Source organism: Hemiscyllium ocellatum, chromosome 2, assembly GCF_020745735.1.
Source record: "Hemiscyllium ocellatum isolate sHemOce1 chromosome 2, sHemOce1.pat.X.cur, whole genome shotgun sequence".
NCBI lineage: Eukaryota > Metazoa > Chordata > Chondrichthyes > Orectolobiformes > Hemiscylliidae > Hemiscyllium > Hemiscyllium ocellatum.
In genome coordinates this window covers 107,957,287-107,975,041 of record NC_083402.1, presented here as the reverse complement: position 1 = coordinate 107,975,041, position 17,755 = coordinate 107,957,287, and the positions used below count along the sequence as shown (strand labels likewise).

Here is a 17,755-nt window from a genome sequence, read left to right as displayed (position 1 = left end):
TGGAGTTTAGAAGTATGAAAGGTGATCTCTGAAATATAAAATATTGAGGGGACTAGATCATATGAGCAGGCAGGAGCATGTGCCCTCTTACATTAGTTCAAGAATAAGATGTCCTTCTTTCAGACCCAGGTGAGAATTTTTTTTCATTCACTTTTAGAACATGAAATTCCCCACCACCCCCAAAAGGTAGTGCAAGATTAGTTTTGAATGTAATAAACAATGTTGTAGTTCTGTTCACCGAGCTGGAAGTTTTTGCTGCAAACGTTTCGTTCCCTGGCTAGGGAACATCATCAGTGCTATTGGAGCCTCCTGAGAAGCGCTGCTTTGATGTTTCTTCCGGTATTTATAGTGGTTTGTTCTTGCCGCTTCCGGGTGTCAGTTTCGCCAAAAACGGATACCCACGCAACTTTATAACCAGATGCCTAAGAGATAGACCACGGAACGAGGACATGCCACAACCAAAAGGACTAGCCACACTACCATACGTCAGGAGCATCTCAGAACTGACAGCCAGACTACTGCGACCCTTAGGACTCATAACAGCACACAAGCCAACTTCCACACTCCGACAACAACTCACTAGAACAAAGGACCCAGTAGCCAGCACGAGCCAAACTAACGTAGTTTACAAAATACCATGCAAGGACTGCACAAAACACTATATAGGACAAACAGGAAGACAGCTAACAATCCGCATCCACGAACATCAGCTAGCCACAAAACGACACGACCAGCTATCCCTAGTAGCCATACACTCAGACAACCAGGAACATGAATTTGACTGGGAAAACACTACCATCATAGGACAAGCCAGACAGAGAACAGCCAGGGAATTCCTAGAGGCATGGCATTCATCCACAAACTCCATTAACAGACACATAGACCTGGACCCCATATACAAACCACTACAGCTGAAACTGACACCCGGAAACGGCAAGAAGATCTATCAACAGACACATCAACCTGGACCCCACATACAAACTACTACAGCTGAAACTGACACCCGGAAGCGGCAAGAACAAACCACTATAAATACCGGAAGAAACATCAAAGCAGCGCTTCTCAGGAGGCTCCAATAGCACTGATGATGTTCCCTAGCCAGGGAACGAAACTTTTGCAGCAAAAACTTCCAGCTCGGCGAACAGAACCACAACAACGGACACCCGAGCTACAAATCTTCAACCAGACTGTAATAAACAATTGTAAGCTGCCACAGGTGGGAGTTAAGCATCTTTCTTGCCATCCTGGTCAATAATTATCTCACATCCTGCTAATACTATAGGTTGATGATCAATGTCTTGTCCTCTATTTCCTGGTCTCAATGTTCGTTATCTTAATAAATGAAAAATTTATATGTAAATGTTTCAAAGACTGTTGTTAACTGTTTTTCTATTCTGCCAGTGGTTCAGTTTTAGTTTACACAATGGATACAACTACAGGAGCTATGCAGTTGTCCCACAAGTTGGAATTAACTCCTAAACATTACCCTGGTAGGTTTACGATTTCATGACCCGTCTGTCCTTGCTGAAAGCTTTCATATTATAACCAGTCAATTTTGAAGAGCATTCACAACATTGTTGAACTGTGCACTCTTTAATTTTCACTTTAAGATTAATTAACATAAATTTTCTTGCTGGAATTAGCATTATGGATGGGCACTAAATGCTGGCTTAGCCAGTCATGCCCTTATCCCATGAATAAATTTTTTAAAAGTGTGTTTTTTCTCTAAAACCGTCAATAAATGTGCATTTTAACTTGGCAAAAGGATCTAGATATTCCATGCATGTACCTGTGTGTGGTCTTCTAATTCTAGAACAAAAGTATTGGCCAACTTGGGTTGTTAAAGGCAGTTTTGTAAAAATGTCATTGTTCTGCTGCAACTAAGGCATTCACAAAAGCTGGATCATGAGTTGACATTATCACCATTGTCATTGTTTTCAGGATAGCAGAGAGACCCGTGATAGTTGCTATCACATGCAATTAGCAAACTTCAGTGAAAAACTAATGCAAAATGTTTAAACACTTATTCTGAAGTTGCAGTCCACTTTGCATTTCATTGTATTTGTTTCTTAGAATAGGATCTCACTATTGAGTGGTTTGAAAATATATTTCAAAAATAAATATCAATTAACCTTGCTGTAAAGTTAAAAATTACCCTTCAATCTACATCCCTAGGTTACGATTAACTGATCATCAGTGCTAGCGCAGCTGACTATAATGTTTTGTGTGTATAATGTAGGTTTAATTGTTTGAGTTCTTCAGGAGTAAAATTTTATTATGTAACTTTTAACTTTTCCTATCTGTATCTTAATCTCCCTCCAACCCCCCCCCCCCCCCACCCCCAATTCTCTCCCTCTCTACACTCTCTTCTCCTTCTACTCTCTCTCTCCACCCCACTGCCCCCCACCATGGCTGTGTGCACCCTTCTCTCTCTCTCCTTCCTCTGTCTTCTGTGCTGCTGGTATCTTCCCTGTGTCCCTTCCTCTGTTCCCCCCTCTGTCTTCCCCCCTCCATCACTCTACTATATGGAGTATTTCACTAGATTTTCTAGAGCAAGATGTTAGTACTCATTCAGATTCTTCTTTTACATTGAACAGATATTTGGAACAAGACTGGGGCAGTGAAATTAATCAGATGGTCACCTGATTGTAGTGTTGCTATGGTAACATGGGCTTGTGGAGGCTTATCCTTGTGGAGTGTTTTTGGTGCTCATCTATTTTGCACACTGGGTGGAGATTTTGCGTGAGTGTTCCCTTCCAAAATTCTAATTCTGCATGATTTTTGCATATATCCTTAAGTAAATAGGGGCTATTTTAAAATATCTTTTATAATATGTTTCAGGCTTCTAAGAGTTCATTTGGGTTATTGCTGGAGTTCAAGTTAAAATTGTCAAACTATTTTGAGTATATATTGATGTGTACTTTTGATTATGTCAACTTCAAACTGAATTTTCCAGCCTGCTTTTTGACTCCTGTAATATTGTTCATAGAATCCCTGTAATGCGGAAACAAGCCATTTGACCCAACAAGTCCAAATTACCCTCAAACTATCCCACCCAGAACTATTCTCCTATCTCCATTATTCTATATAAGGGTGGCACAGTGGCTCAGTGGTTGGCATTGCTGCCTCACAGCTCCAGAGACCCAAGTTCGATTCCAGCCTGTTTCCACACTGTAAGGATTCCATATTTTTCCATGACTAATGAACCTAACCTACACATCCCTGAACACTATGAGCAATTTAGCATGGCCAATTCATCTAACCTGCACATAGACCCATAAAGATGTACAGCACAGAAACAGACCCTTCATTCAACTCGCCCATGCCAACCAGATATCTTAACCTAATTAGTTCCATTTGCTAACACTTGGCCCATACCCCTCTACTCCCTTCCTATTCATTTGCCCATCCAGATGCCTTTTAAATGTTACAATTGAACCAGCTTTCACCACTTCCTCTGGCGGCTCATTGCATTCACGTACCACCCTCTGTGTGAAAAAGTTGCCCATTAGGTCCTTTTTATATTGTTCTCCTCATAGACTAAACCTATACCATCATGTTCTGCACTTCCCCACTCCAGAGAAAAGACCTTGTCCATTTATCCAATGCACACCCTCGTGATTTTATAAACCTTTATAAGGTCACCCCTCAGCCTCTGATGCTGCAAGGAAAATAGCCCCAGCCTATTCAGCATCTCCCTAAGGCTCAAAATCCTCCAACCCTGGCAACATCCTTGTAAATCTTTTCTGAACCATTTCAAGTTTCACAGCATCCTTCCAATAGGTAGGAGACCAGAATTACATGCAATATTCCAAAAATGACCTAACCAATGTCCTATACAGCTGCAACATGACCTCCTAATTCCTATACTCGATGCTCTGACCAATAAAGGAAAGCATACCACCTTCACACTCCTTTATACTCACAAATCTATTTTCAAGGAACTATGAATCTGCACTCCAAGGTCTCTTAGTTCAGCACCACTCCCTAGGATCTTACCATTAAGTGTGTAAGTCCTGCTCTGATTTGCTTTTCCAAAAAGCAACACCTCTCATTTTATCTAGATTAAATCTGCTGTTCCTCAACCCATTGACTCATCCGATCAAGATCCCATTGTACTCTGAGGTAAGCTTCTTTACTGTTCACTGCACCTCCATTTTTGGTGTCATCTGCAAACTTAACAACTATACGTCCAATGTTCACATCCAAATCATTTATATAAATGATGAAAAGTAGTGGACCCAGCACTGATCCTTGTGGCACTCTATTGGTCACAGGCGTCTAGTCTGAAAAACAACCCTCTATCACCACCCTCCGCCTTCTACCTCTGAGCCAGTTCTGTACCCAAATGGCTAGTTCTTCCTGTATTCCATGAGAGCTAAACATACTCACCAGTCTGTGTCGAATGCCTTACTGATGTCCATATAGATCACCTCCACCGCTCTGCCCTCATCAATCCTCTTTGTTACTACTTCAAAAAACTCAACTGAGTTTGTGTGACATGATCTCACATGCACAAAGCCATGCTGACTAACCCTAATGAAGTCTTTGGATTGTGGGAGGAATCCGGACACCCGGAGAAAACCCACGCAGACACAGGAAGAATGTGCAAATTCCACATAGACAGTCGCCCAAGACTGAAATTGAACCAGGGTGCCTGGCGCTGTGAGGCAGCAGTGCTGACCACTGAGCCACAGTGCCACTCGTTTTATGAAAACACATGTTTTTAAATTTCTTTAAAAACTGTGCATTAACTGTTTACTGTGGTGTATTGTGCACACTGATTAATAGTTTGTTTCAATGATTATTGAGTGAATAACCAGGCAGCAAGGATATCCTTGAAAGGATTTTTTAAAAGGTGGGTTGGTAGAGAAATTTTTAATTTTGAAAAATGCATTGACATTTCATAAATAATGTAATTGTTTGCAGTTATATATTTCTTGAAAGCTTCTCTAGCAAAGGTCTTACGTTTTATTCTCAAGCTGATGTTAGTAAAACAAAAAATCCCTACAGCTAATTTAAGAAATTAATTTTATCTAATTATGTCAATGGCACATAGCTATCTTTATCTGGAGGCAAAATTGTCCTGTGACTTAGAGCGTTCTTTGTCTTGTCAAGGTGGCTTTTCAAATTTCACACAAACGCCATCTGAAGTATTGTCAACCCTAATTATTTGAATGTGGGAGGCAATGTGTTTTCATAAAACTGGAATCCATTCATTCAATTATGCATACTCCAAATGTGGACAGTGGGATAGAAATGCCATGCTTTGCTACTGATGATTGATTAAGCTTATTACAATTAATTATTTCATTCTGTTGGTTTTATTTGAAGGCATTATTCTGATGGCACCAAAAAGGAACCTATGAAAATCAGCTCTATGGTGAGTCAGCTTCCAAGCAGTGGCAGAAATTGCAATCCAAATGTTGTTTTCCAATGTGATGGATATTAAGTAGAAATATAATTGTGTAGAAAATTTAGATCTTCATTTAAGTGAAATAGGTTAATCAATTTGCTGCATTTAAACAAGGATAAACAAATGAAGAGGGTATTCAGACTGCCTAGTTCCACCTAGTTGTGATGCCCCAAACAGTATTACAATAATGTAGTTAATACTTGCCCTGTTGATGCTCTGAAACTACAAAGCTTAAAAAAGAGCTTCATTCTCACAAAGGTAGTTTCAGGCCAATCCATATCCGACCACTTGTTCTGACAACGCTTCTCACATTTGACAACTGACAAATTCTGCCATAGCAGAAAAGAGAATTCACAACATTCCAAAGAAATTCACAATATTAAAAATAACACACAACCAATTCTTCAAAAAAAAACACGTTGTTTGCTGTACCTCCCATTGTTAACAGATCCTTAAAGAAATCCCAGGATTCAGAATGCATTTTCACCAAAAACTAAGTTCTTCCTTCGCTATACTCTGGTGTGCGATGCTTTTTTGAAATCTGTCCATATTGTTATGAAATGTGTTATTTACAAATGAAGTAAAAAACAGGGCAATGATATTACCTTCTCACAACTTGAGTGACAGAATAGCTATTTTGCATTCAAAGATGATGTCCCAGTGTTATACATTTGTAGTGAATGAATTCTTAGTGATGACATCGAATCCAATCTCAATCACTACAAGGAAGAAGTCAAAACTAAAAAGCATTTTAATCAAGATGTCCCAGGCATGTTGCAGCTCAAGCTGGTATCAGCAATTTTGAGTTTTTGTTATTGTCTGAACTGTTTCTTCTTTTGACGAGAATATGGTTGGCAAACGTTGTGCCACTGTTTAAGAAGGATGGTAAGGACAAGCCAGGGAACTATAGACCAGGGAGCCTGACATTGGTGGTGGGCAATTTGTTGGAGGGAATCCTGACGGACAGGATGTACATGTATTTGGAAAGGCAAGGACTGATTAGGGATAGTCAACGTGGCTTTGTGCGTGGGAAATCATGTCTCACAAACTTGATTGAGTTTTTTGAAGAAGTAACAAAGAGAATTGATGAGGGCAGAGCAGTAGATGTGATCTATATGGACTTCAGTAAGGGGTTCGACAAGGTTCCCCATGGGAGACTGATTAGCAAGGTTAGATCTCATGAAATACAGGGAGAACTAGCTATTTGGATACAGAACTGGTTCAAAGGTAGAAGACAGAGGGTGGTGGTAGAGGATTGTTTTTCAGACTGGAGGTCTGTAACCAGTGGAGTGCCACAAGGATCGGTGCTGGGTCCTCTCCTTTTTGTCATTTACATAAATGATTTGGATGCGAGCATAAGAGGTACAGTTAGTAAGTTTGCAGATGACACCAAAATTGGAGGTGTATTGGACAACGAAGAGGGTTACGTCAGATTACAACAGGATCTTGACCAGATGGGTGAATGGGCTGAGAAGTGGCAGATGGAATTTAATTCAGATAAATGCATTTTGGAAAAGCAAATGTTAGCAGGACTTATACACTTAATGGTAAGGTCCTTGGGAGTGTTGCTGAACAAAAAGAGACCTTGGAGTGCAGGTTCATAGCTCCTTGAAAGTGGAGTCGCAGGTAGATAGGATAGTGAAGAAGGCATTTGGTATGCTTTCCTTTATTGGTCAGAATATTGAGTACAGGAATTGGGAGGTCATGATGCAGCTGTACAGGATATTGGTTAGGCCACTGTCAGAATATTGTGTGCAATTCTGGTCTCCTTCCTATCAGAAAGATGTTGTGAAAGTTGAAAGGGTTCAGAAAAGATTTACAAGGATGTTGCCAGGGTTGGAGGATTTGAGCTATAGGGAGAGGTTGAGTAGGCTGGGGCTGTTTTCCCTGGAGTGATGGAGGCTGAGGGTTGACCTTTTAGAGGTTTACAAAATTATGAGGGGCATGGATAGGGTAAATAGGCAAAGTCTTTTCCCTGGGGTAGGGGAGTCCAGAACTAGAGGTCATAGGTTTAGGATGAGAGGGGAAAGATATAAAAGAGATCTAAGGGGCAACGTTTTCACACAGAGGGTGATACGGGTATGGAATGAGCTGCTAGAGGAAGTGGTGGAGGCTGGTACAATTGCAATGTTTAAGAGGCATTTGGATGGGTATATGAATAAGAAGGGTTTGGAGGGATATGGGCCGGGTGCTGGCAGGTGGGACTAGATTGGGTTGGGATATCTGGTCAGCATGGACAGGTTGGACTGAAGGGTCAGTTTCCATGCTGTACATCTCTATGACATCTAGCCATTGGCGGGAACAAAACAAGTAAAACTTCCAGTTCTTTTTATATTCGATGTCTAAGATAACTTGACTGTAGTTATTTACTGCCTTATAATTTGCTAAAGTTGCTCCTTATTTACAGAGTTGGGGTGCTGAAGGCTATCACCTTTGGGCCATTTCCAGTGATAGTACTCAAGTGGGAAATGACTTGGAGAACAAAAATGTCGTACAGCAAGCAGAAATTCTGCAGTTCCAATTCATCAAAAGCGCTTTAACAGTGAATCCCTGCATGGTAGGTTGGAAACTAAACCTTAAATCCTAACAAATTTTTATTTACTAACTGTAGGCTAGTATTTTCACACTTATTCTTCAATCTTCTGTTATTCCATTAGCAAGAAATTTGGGATTACAGACATAGAACTGTTCATGGCTTTACAATTTTGCTTTGTCAGCTCATTTACAGGAAGTTTAATATTGCTATTAAAGCCATCTAATATGGATTAGCTTGCAGATTAGGGGCTAGTTGTTAAAGTAATGTTATTTTTTTAATGCATAAACCATAGCAAAGAAATAGTATCAGCACCAATCTGAAGGAATGATTTTCGATTGTTACATGATCCTGGTGTGAATTTTGAAAATTTTTGAATTTGATTTCCAACATTGAATTTCCAATTTCTCTTGAGAAATTGGAAATTATTTGTTCAGTCTCCACTTTACTACTTTCCCAATGTTGAAAGAGTTCTGCAAAATAAAATGCTTGATTCCATTTCTGCATGCACCTAAATGGTGCTTTGAGTCTACATTTTCTATTTTGTAAACCTAACGTTTGAATGGCGCTTCTGCATAAGATGACTGGAAAATGTATCGCTTGTAATAGTAGTTGATTTTAGCAATAATTAGTCCTCACTACCTCATTGCTCCAATCTATTCATATTATGTTATGAGTTTTTAACATATGATTTGTTATATTTCTGGGCAAGTACAAAAATGCCATCATGTGGAAGGAATCTTAACGCTTTAAGGACAGTGGTAAAGCGTCCTTTAGATAAGAAGTATTTCAAATCTGAAATAAAGTAGAAAATACTGGAGAAACATAGCCAAATCATCCATTATGAGAAAAGGTACAGAAGCAGGGTTTTAATAAAACACTTTTTTTAGCAATGTGTCACATTTTCTTTTTAGTAAGAGATGTGAGTGATATGAATGGAGCCTTTTGACATGTGGGCCACAGATGCTTTAGGTGTCCAGAATTCCCAAGTCAGAATACATCAATTTTCAATCTGATTGAGAGTTTACCACTCCCTCCGTCCTGCTTGGAGAGTTTTGATGATCTTTGGTTTCCATTCTAAGAAAAGATCTCCTAATGATATCTGAACCTTTGTCTTCTATTTAAAAATACCCATTGTATTTGCATTTGGCACAATTTTCCATTTTTTAAAAAGTAATAAATGTTTAGTTGTAAGCATTATTTGAATTATTTTGCAGTTGTAAAAAGCTTGTAAAGAAGGGGTCATGCCAAGAGCTGGATTCTTGCCTATGTGTCAATTTAATGAAGCGTGACATTTACTTTTCTACTGCTATTCACCTATTTGGTATTATTTATTTCTGCTGCTCTCAGTGCATTTATCTACCTGTAAGAGCCATAACCATCTTCCTTTCTCTGTATTTACCTATATAAAGTCAGAGGTTTGTTACCCTTCAGTGTATACTTGGTTCAATGCTAACTGTTCGGAGCTGAAGGAAATGTACATTTCAGTTTTCATCTGTCATAGTTCTCTTCCATAAATCTTTCAATATTTGAAAATGTTAACTTGATTTCAATTTTTTTAAAAAATCTGTTTCATGATTGAAATTTCATTTCTGCTCGAAGGATGTGAAGTGCTAATGTAAATTGGGAAAAATATTTTAATCCATTTGGAAAAAATTTCTGCATGGAGACTTATGGCATTAAACAACTGTTACAATCTTCTTTCCACCAGAATAACCAGGAGCAAGTACTTCTTCAAGGAGAAGATCGACTGTATTTGAACTGTGGTGATGCGTTGCAAAATCAAAATTCAAGTACTGCAGCAGCAAATTCAGGCCATCAGCCAGTCAGGGAAAAGAATCCTCTGTATAATGACATTCTAGTTCCTCAGGGTTTAAGCACTTTATTAGGACACAGGCACTGGCATGTTGTACAGGTGATGGTTTGTAATTTTACACAGCTACTTGCGTTTCTTTTACTTGTTAATAACACTGCAAAATTTATTATTCAAGAGAGTCTATCAGTTTTAGATTTTAGTTGAAACCTAAGTCCTTTTTAAAAACAAAAGTATTAAGAACCAATATAGACAAGTGACTGAACACATTAAAAGGTTTAGCCATTTAAAAAAGATTCAACAGCTGTATAGTTGGTGGTTTAGTTAGTGCTGTGGTATGATATGATGTGATTGTTATAATTGTGCTTCTGTCAGAAAGTGCCATTCGAAGTTGAACCTGTAAAACAATTTTGACGAGGAGTACACTAAACTCATTCTCATTTGCTCAACTTTTGCATTTGCTGACTTTAATCTAAGATAAGCTTTACAATTTATATAGCGCACAAATTTGGAAAGCTGTTGCAATACAAAACAATTGACAGCAACTCCCTCTCAATTTAGCCACTTCTCAATGATGAGTACCTTTCTTAATAGAACTCTGTTTGGTGTTTTTAGTACAGTTCAGGCAGATGTGCCACACAATGGTCTTCATTTCTCACTTAACCTTAGAATAGGAGTTCATTTTCTTGGTATCTCTATTCCTGGCATAGTTGTGTCCCAGCAACACTTTGAATCCCGCTGCAGGAGGAAAGCAGACTGATTGATTGTCAGGGAGTAGATATCCAAATAGGTGTAGGAGTAGGCCATTCAACTCCTCAAACCTCCCTCAATTCACCATATTTCAAACATCTATCTGTCTTCCCTTCATCAGGCCTCCATAGACCTGTGGAATAGAGAATTCCAAACAATCACTACCCTAAGAATAGAATTTTTTGCATCGCAGTTTTAAATGAATATCCCATTATTCTATAACCATGTACCTTAGTTGAAGTTTCCACCACCAATAGAATTATTTTCTCAACGTCTGCCTTGTCAAGCCCCTCAGAATCTTGCATGCTTCAATAAAGTCACCGCTCATTCTTCTAAGCTGTAATGAATAAGGATCTAACCAGTTTAGCCATTCTTGATAAGTCAACCCCTTCATCTCAAGAATTGATCTAGTAACTTTCTTTTGAATTCCCTTGAATGCTACTGCATCCATTCGTAAATATGGGGACTAAATCCTGTACCCTGTACTGTTGTAACAAGACTTTACTATTTTTAGAAGTTTAACCCCCAAACAGTGAAGGAAATGTTCTGTTTGTTAATTACTCAATGCACTTGCATCATAACCTTTTAAGGTTTGTGCATAAGAGTATCCAGATCCTTGTGCGATATCCTTTTTTTTGGAATCTCTCTCTGTTCAAATAATCTACCTTTTGATTCTTCCTATTGAAGTGCATGAGCACTTTCTGCGATTAAATTCTAACTGACACGTTTCTGCTCAAACTATTCATAGCCCCTTGCAGATTCCTAATGTCCTCATCGCAGCATTATCTACCACCCATTTTTATGTCATCAGCAAATTTAGATGCCACCTTGGATGGAGCTGTTTTAAAAAAAACTCAAATTTTAACCGACACTGTTGATAAATCAGTAAAACCTACATGCCTTAAATACCGTGGTTACGTGTACCTCTTGATTACCGGGTATATTTGATCAGCCGGCGCACTGCTAGTCCCTTAGGTGTCAGTTAATAAAAAGTTTGCTGTATTACTAAATACAGTTAAATGTCAAAACTACTTTTAAACCCCAAAGATTAAGTGACTTGTTTGTTTCCCTCTGTAGATCCATAGTACCTATCTAGAAAGTAACTGGCCAATAAAGGTAAGATTTCTTTTTATCCCAGTAAGTAAATGGTAAAATCATAAAACTTCAAATGAATTCCTGAGATTTCATTCGTATTTTATTATTTCTTCAGTTTGCAGCAATAGACCAGCTGGGTCAGTGTGTTGCAGTAGCAGGCAAATATGGAATTGCGCACTATGCTTTGTTTACGAGGAAATGGAAGCTTTTTGGAAATATTACCCAGGTACGCAGTGAACTTAACTAAACAGTAATTCTAATATTCCAATTATGTTAATGCTTTTTCTTTTGTCTTTTGATTTTCCTTCCTTCCCATACAAGTATTATTTCAACCAGTGACTGTTTTTCATGAAATGAGTCTGCCTTTTGGTTGTCAGCCAGCAGTTTGACCATTGTCATAATACAGTTGAGTCCAAACTTGTCTCTGCCTCACATCTCCCTGCCAACAGGAACAAAGATGTTAGCAGACGTGAACCCATTAATTCAATGAGGATGAGCTAAGAATGGGTAATTTAGTTTGGGGTCAGACCTGAAATATTAACCGTTAACTGTTCTGATCTCTACTGATCAGTCATCCAAGGTAATGACAAGAGTTGATGTATCTATTTTTAAATGTTTCGGAAATTTTGTGTTCGTTGTGGCAAGGCATTTTTTTTTGATTTCTTGCTTTGTCATTCACGCCTAATGAAGTGCTAGTATGCAGAATAGAACCTTTCACTGTCCACACCCTATTCTACAATTCTCATAGATGGCCCCTGACTACAATGAAATGTTGCTTTTCCATTTTCATTTTGAAGTATCAGATGCCCAAACTGGCTAAACGTGCAGAGAGTTCATTCATCAAACATGGGGACGACGATAGAAAAACTGCATGCATCTTTGTGATCCATGAACTCCTGAAAGTATTGGTCACAGAAAATGGGCCACAGAGGCCAGTATCCAGTCACCAAGTCAGCCTTTATTTATGAGTGGATGGTGCTTGGCACTGATCCAGCTCCCTCAGAGCCAGCTCTCACTCCTGTTCTATCTGTCAGGCTGTCTGATTAAACTAGATTTATAGTCCCAAATTAGAGTACAAATTAGAGTATTCTGAGGTCCACCTGACTGACCTCATTACAAACACAACATCCACCCCCTTTTGAGTTTGAGGACATAGTCCATTTTTTTGTAGCTCCTCCTGGGGGGATTGTAGCGCCAGATTAGGTTCCTCCCACTCTGCCTCTGATACAGGTAACATGTAACACACAGTAGGTGCCTCGTCCTCCTGGAGTGTCTCGGAAGAAATTCATTCTCTTCAGATGCCAAAGATATCAAGGTGGCTACATCCACTGTGTCCATCTCAAATTCCAAGTTATTTTCAATGGTAGATAGAGGGGAAGAATCTGCAGTTCCGGAACAGTTGGAAAAGCTGTTGAGCCAGGTGAGTTTTACTACCGCACCATTTGCATGTTTGCAACTTTCATATACTCCACTTGCTTGTTCAGGACCATCACATCTACCCCAACTTTTATATATCACTAGATCTGACCTCGTGTTGACCATGCCTTTTACCCACGAAGGGCCATTTCCATGGTTCTGCACTAAACTTTATTCCCTGAAGTCAACTGTCTCTCATTCCTGAATGTACAAATTCCCTGCTGGTAAATAATTGCCCATTTTCTATGACCAATACTTCCAGGAGTTCATGTATCACAAAGATGCACGCAGTTTTTCTATCGTCGTCCCCATGTTTGATGAATGAACTCTCTGCATGTTTAACCAGTTTGGGCATCTACTATAACTAAGAATGTTGAGCCCATGAAAGGACCTGCATTGTAAATATGTAACCAAATCCAAGGATTTTCTGGTCAGTCCCTCGAATGTGGGGGAGGTGCTGGTGTTTTTTCCCTTGTTTGCACTCTGGGCACTGCGGCTGTGTCTGCATCTGCATTCAATCCTGGCCACTGGACATAACCTACCACCAACATCTTCATTTTGAAAACTCCTGGAAAATCCTCATGGAGTTCAGCCAGTACAGGCAGTGATGTTTGCTTGGGACAATCACTCTTGCTTCCCAAAATAATATGCTGTACTCTACTATGATTTGGTCTCTTGGGATCATTAAAAGATTTCAGTTCTGATTGTAATTTCCCCAGTCACCACCACCAGTTGTTTCAGTTTTGCCAGGATCAGATCCTTCTGCATCCAAAGTCTGATATTGTCAGCTATGAATAGAAGTGTGTCCAGAAAATTTAAAACCATTACAGACTCTTCCAGTGGCGGTACCACTGATGGTGGTCTGCCTACAGGAGACAGCTCAATGTATCCACATTTGCTACTTGGCCTTCCTGGATGATGTTCCAACTTCTAATTATATGCATTGAGGATTTGAGCCCTCTGCTGAATTCTGCCTGAACTGTGGATGGCACTACCTTATCATCCTTAGGTAGACCTAGGAAGGGTTTGTGGTGTGTTGTTGATACAAAGTTACATCCGTAAAGATATTGGTGGCACTTCCTGACTCCAAATGTGCTCGCCAAGCCTGCCTTCTCTCTCTGGGCATCTTTACGCTCTGCTGGGTGTTCCACTCCATTGGGTCACCTATGCGCTAATACTACCCCAATGCCGTACAGGGAGCATTGTATGTTGATACCAGATCTCGCATGGGATTATAATGTGCAAAGATCTTAGAGAATGATCGCTGTTTCTTCACTTCCCCGAAAGCTATAGCTTGGCTATATGACCGTTGCCAAGGTTGATGCTTTTTTAAAGAGTTGATGCAAAGGTGCCAGAACAGATACCATTTTATGCATGAACTTTCTATAATAATTCACAATTCCAAGGAAAGTACTAAGCTCGAGTACAGACTGGGAGCCAGGGCACCTTTGATCATCTTCACTTTATCTTCCGATCTTGTCGACTCTGTAGCTCAAGTAAGTGTTTTGGGGTACCTGAAACACTCATTATTTCCCTTCTCAGGTGTATGCCCATCTGGCAGAAACGTTTAAGGATGAAGTCTGAGTTGTCTCAGTGCTCCTTATTTGTCTTCCCCATTATTAACACATCATCTAGATAAATGGCAACGTGTAATAGACCTTGTAAAATGTTCCCCATCATGCGCTAAAAAATTGCACAGGCTGACGATACCCCAAATGACAGTCTTGTACATTAGTACGAACTCTTTTGTGTATTAATTGTAGCATACTCTGGGAATCATCATCTAACTGCAAGTATGCATGGCTCATGTCCAGCTTCAGGAAGGACAGACCTCTGCCACCTTTGTGTATAAGTCCTCTGTGAAGGATTAGTTAATTGTTCAGCTGCAAAAAGTGATTTACCGTTTGTTTAAAATCCCCACAAAGGCAGCCGATGCATCATGCTTCGTGATTGGTATGACCAGTACTGCCCATTACACATGCTGGACTAGTTTGATTCCTTCACTTTCCAGCCTTCTGGTTTCAGCCTCTACTTTTGCCTGTAAGGCCAATGACACTGGGTGGCCCTTCCAGAATCATGGGATTACTTCCTGGTCAAGATGCAAGGTGACTTGGCTCCTTTGAAAGTCCCTAGACCAGCCATTTTCTAATCGAACTATGTTGAGTAAATCATGGTGAATCGTTCTCAACCAGTTTCACCCCATCAATCTTGGGCCTAAGCCTTTCACTACAATCGGTGGCAAATGAACCAGTTAGTCTCATAAGAGACCAGAATCAAAGTTGTACCCGCAATATGTCAAGTTTCCCCAGTATTGGTTCTCAGTCTAGCCAACGTTTTGTGTTAACTTAAATGTTGGGATTCAGAGTGAATTTTGTTAACGACTGGTTCTGCAATGACTGAAACAGCCACACCAGTATCAACCGCCATTAGAACCAGGTTGACCAGAACACTTAACCAGATGTTTATTTTGAATAGTTCTGATTTGGGTTTTTGCTAAGCCATTTAATTGTTCCAAACCAGATGTAGGTGAGTATTCCATGGTGCGCACTCTCCTGGATACAGGCTATGAGTTTTCTTACTCAGTTTAGGTCTAATGGGACTCGTTTACTGTGTCTCGTCTACGTTTCGGCAGCAACTACAATAGCTTGTCGTCCCAGATCCTGAAGAACGTTTTAACAATTTCACCAAAGCTTGGCTTTGTTATGAGGTTTTGCTGCGTACTGACCTAGAGTCCCTCTGTTCAGGATCTGCTCTGAATTAAGCTATGCAATTGTCTTCATTCAGGTAATGTTCCCCAAACTCAGTCAGCCTGGCAAGGGTGTACACTTCCATTGGAATATCCTGCACCTCATGTTTTATCTGATTTATCCTTCTTGGCTCTGGCAGTGTTTCAGGAGAGTGCAAGGGAGGAAGTGACTGTTCAGATAGAAGGGATCTCTTGATATAATCACCATATGATTTATATAGGCAGTGCCATATTTATAACAAGCTGCTACCACACCCATTTTTTCAGTTAGATGTGGAAATGCAGCTTCTTACTGTCCTGACAAGTGATGGCTAGAACTTTGAATGTCAATGCAGAATTCAGAGCAATGAGACACTTAGATTGCAGGTGATCCGTTCACCTCATCATATTTTTGTGCCAGCCTGTAAGACCATGTTGGGTAGTATGAAAATAGGTGCAGCCAGGTAAGAAGCAATAATCTTTTTGCATATACTGTCAGACTATTGGTCAGTCTGCAAAACTCATTTTCTTCTTATTCTCCGCAAGATAGCATGGAAACATTTAACTGTAACCTCTTCAAAGACACTTTCAAACCGAATTTAAATTTAGTTGATGTTCTGGATTTTATTCGATCTAACATGGTCCTGCACATAGAATTAAGACCAAATGCATGTATCAGTTTAAGCAGGGATAACTTGATTAAGGAAAGGAGATAAGATTCTGTCTTTATTTTACAGTTTTGTATTACTACTTAAGAGTACTTTGGTTGACTGTTCAGTCACCTGTTGTGTTACGTGTTGAAGCAAACAGTCTCTATATTGTACAAGATAATGCTGCTAGTCTCCTTTTTTGAGCATTGTAACTTTGAAATATTAACTTTATTAAACCTTGCTGCTTTTCTGTAGCATTTTCTCTCTAAAACTCTCACATGCAAAATTCCATCCTCATGCTTCTCTTTCTCTAATTTGTTCCAGTCCTATAATTCCCTACCACCTGCACAGGTTTGGTAGTCCTATGAAAGAGAAGGTTTGAAATACTACATACATTGTGATAGATTTATTTCTCTTCCCACCAGATGGCAGAAAGCGTATAATGTAGGGAAATGTGTAAAAGTGATTTGAAACTTCTTAATCTCCGAAGAAACTTGGGAACATTCTTATAAGGAAGCATTGAGCAAGGCAAATAATATGTGAACGTTTAGTGCTGTGAGACCAAGGTTTGTGAAAATTGTACAGGATTTTTGTAAGACCATATCTGGAATGCTGTGTGTAGTTTTGGTCTCCACATTTTCAAAACGATATGCTTGCATTGAAAGCAGTGTAGCGCAGGTTGAGTAAATTGGTCCATAGAGTGAAAGAGATTGCTTGTCTTTTTTGATTAAAGGTTGAGTAAATTGGGCCTGTACTTTCTGGAGTTTGAAAAATAAAAGGCAATCTCATTGAGAAATGCAAAATTTTAAAGAGGTTTGTGGAATAGAGTTAAGAATCTGCTTTCACTGATCGAGGGTGGGGGGAATGGTATCCAAACGTGGGACAACATCTTAGTGTCTGAAAATTTCGGGAAAGTTACTTCACTGTCTGGAATTCTCAGCCCTCACGGTTGTGACTATTAATAAATTGTATTTGAGTAAATTTAAGGATGGGGTACTGCAAAGTTTTGGTGTTTGGGTGATTCAAGGGATGTGGAAAGTAGGCAGAAAGATAAAATAAAGTTCAAGGTCAGCCAGTACTTTTGTATTGAGAGTGCGATTTTAAATAATCTTAATGTGAGGTTTCTTAAAATTGCAGTTGGACTGATCAAGATGCATATGAAATCTCTTATCTCTGGCTAGTTTGGGAAGAACGGAAGTACAGGACCTGACTCAGTGGTTTACTGGCAGATAAATTACCACTTGCATAATTCCAATGCAATGAGTGATTGGTATATACTGTTCACTTCACTGCTTAGGGCAATAAACTACTTGTTTTATAACAAAAATGGAAATTGTTGGAGCAACTTAACCAGTCT

General features: G+C 39.5%; 1 protein-coding gene across 1 annotated transcript in view; it reads left to right on the top strand.

Moving 5' to 3' along the window:
* Positions 1-17,755, top strand: part of ric1 (RIC1 homolog, RAB6A GEF complex partner 1) — a 209,619-nt gene that overhangs the window by 138,927 nt on the left and 52,937 nt on the right. Inside the window, exons 8-14 of the mRNA XM_060839091.1 lie at positions 1,402-1,490; positions 2,598-2,742; positions 5,335-5,383; positions 7,824-7,973; positions 9,661-9,864; positions 11,590-11,628; positions 11,723-11,833. Of these exons, the coding sequence (XP_060695074.1) occupies positions 1,402-1,490; positions 2,598-2,742; positions 5,335-5,383; positions 7,824-7,973; positions 9,661-9,864; positions 11,590-11,628; positions 11,723-11,833 (787 nt within the window). The remainder of the gene's footprint in view (positions 1-1,401; positions 1,491-2,597; positions 2,743-5,334; positions 5,384-7,823; positions 7,974-9,660; positions 9,865-11,589; positions 11,629-11,722; positions 11,834-17,755) is intronic.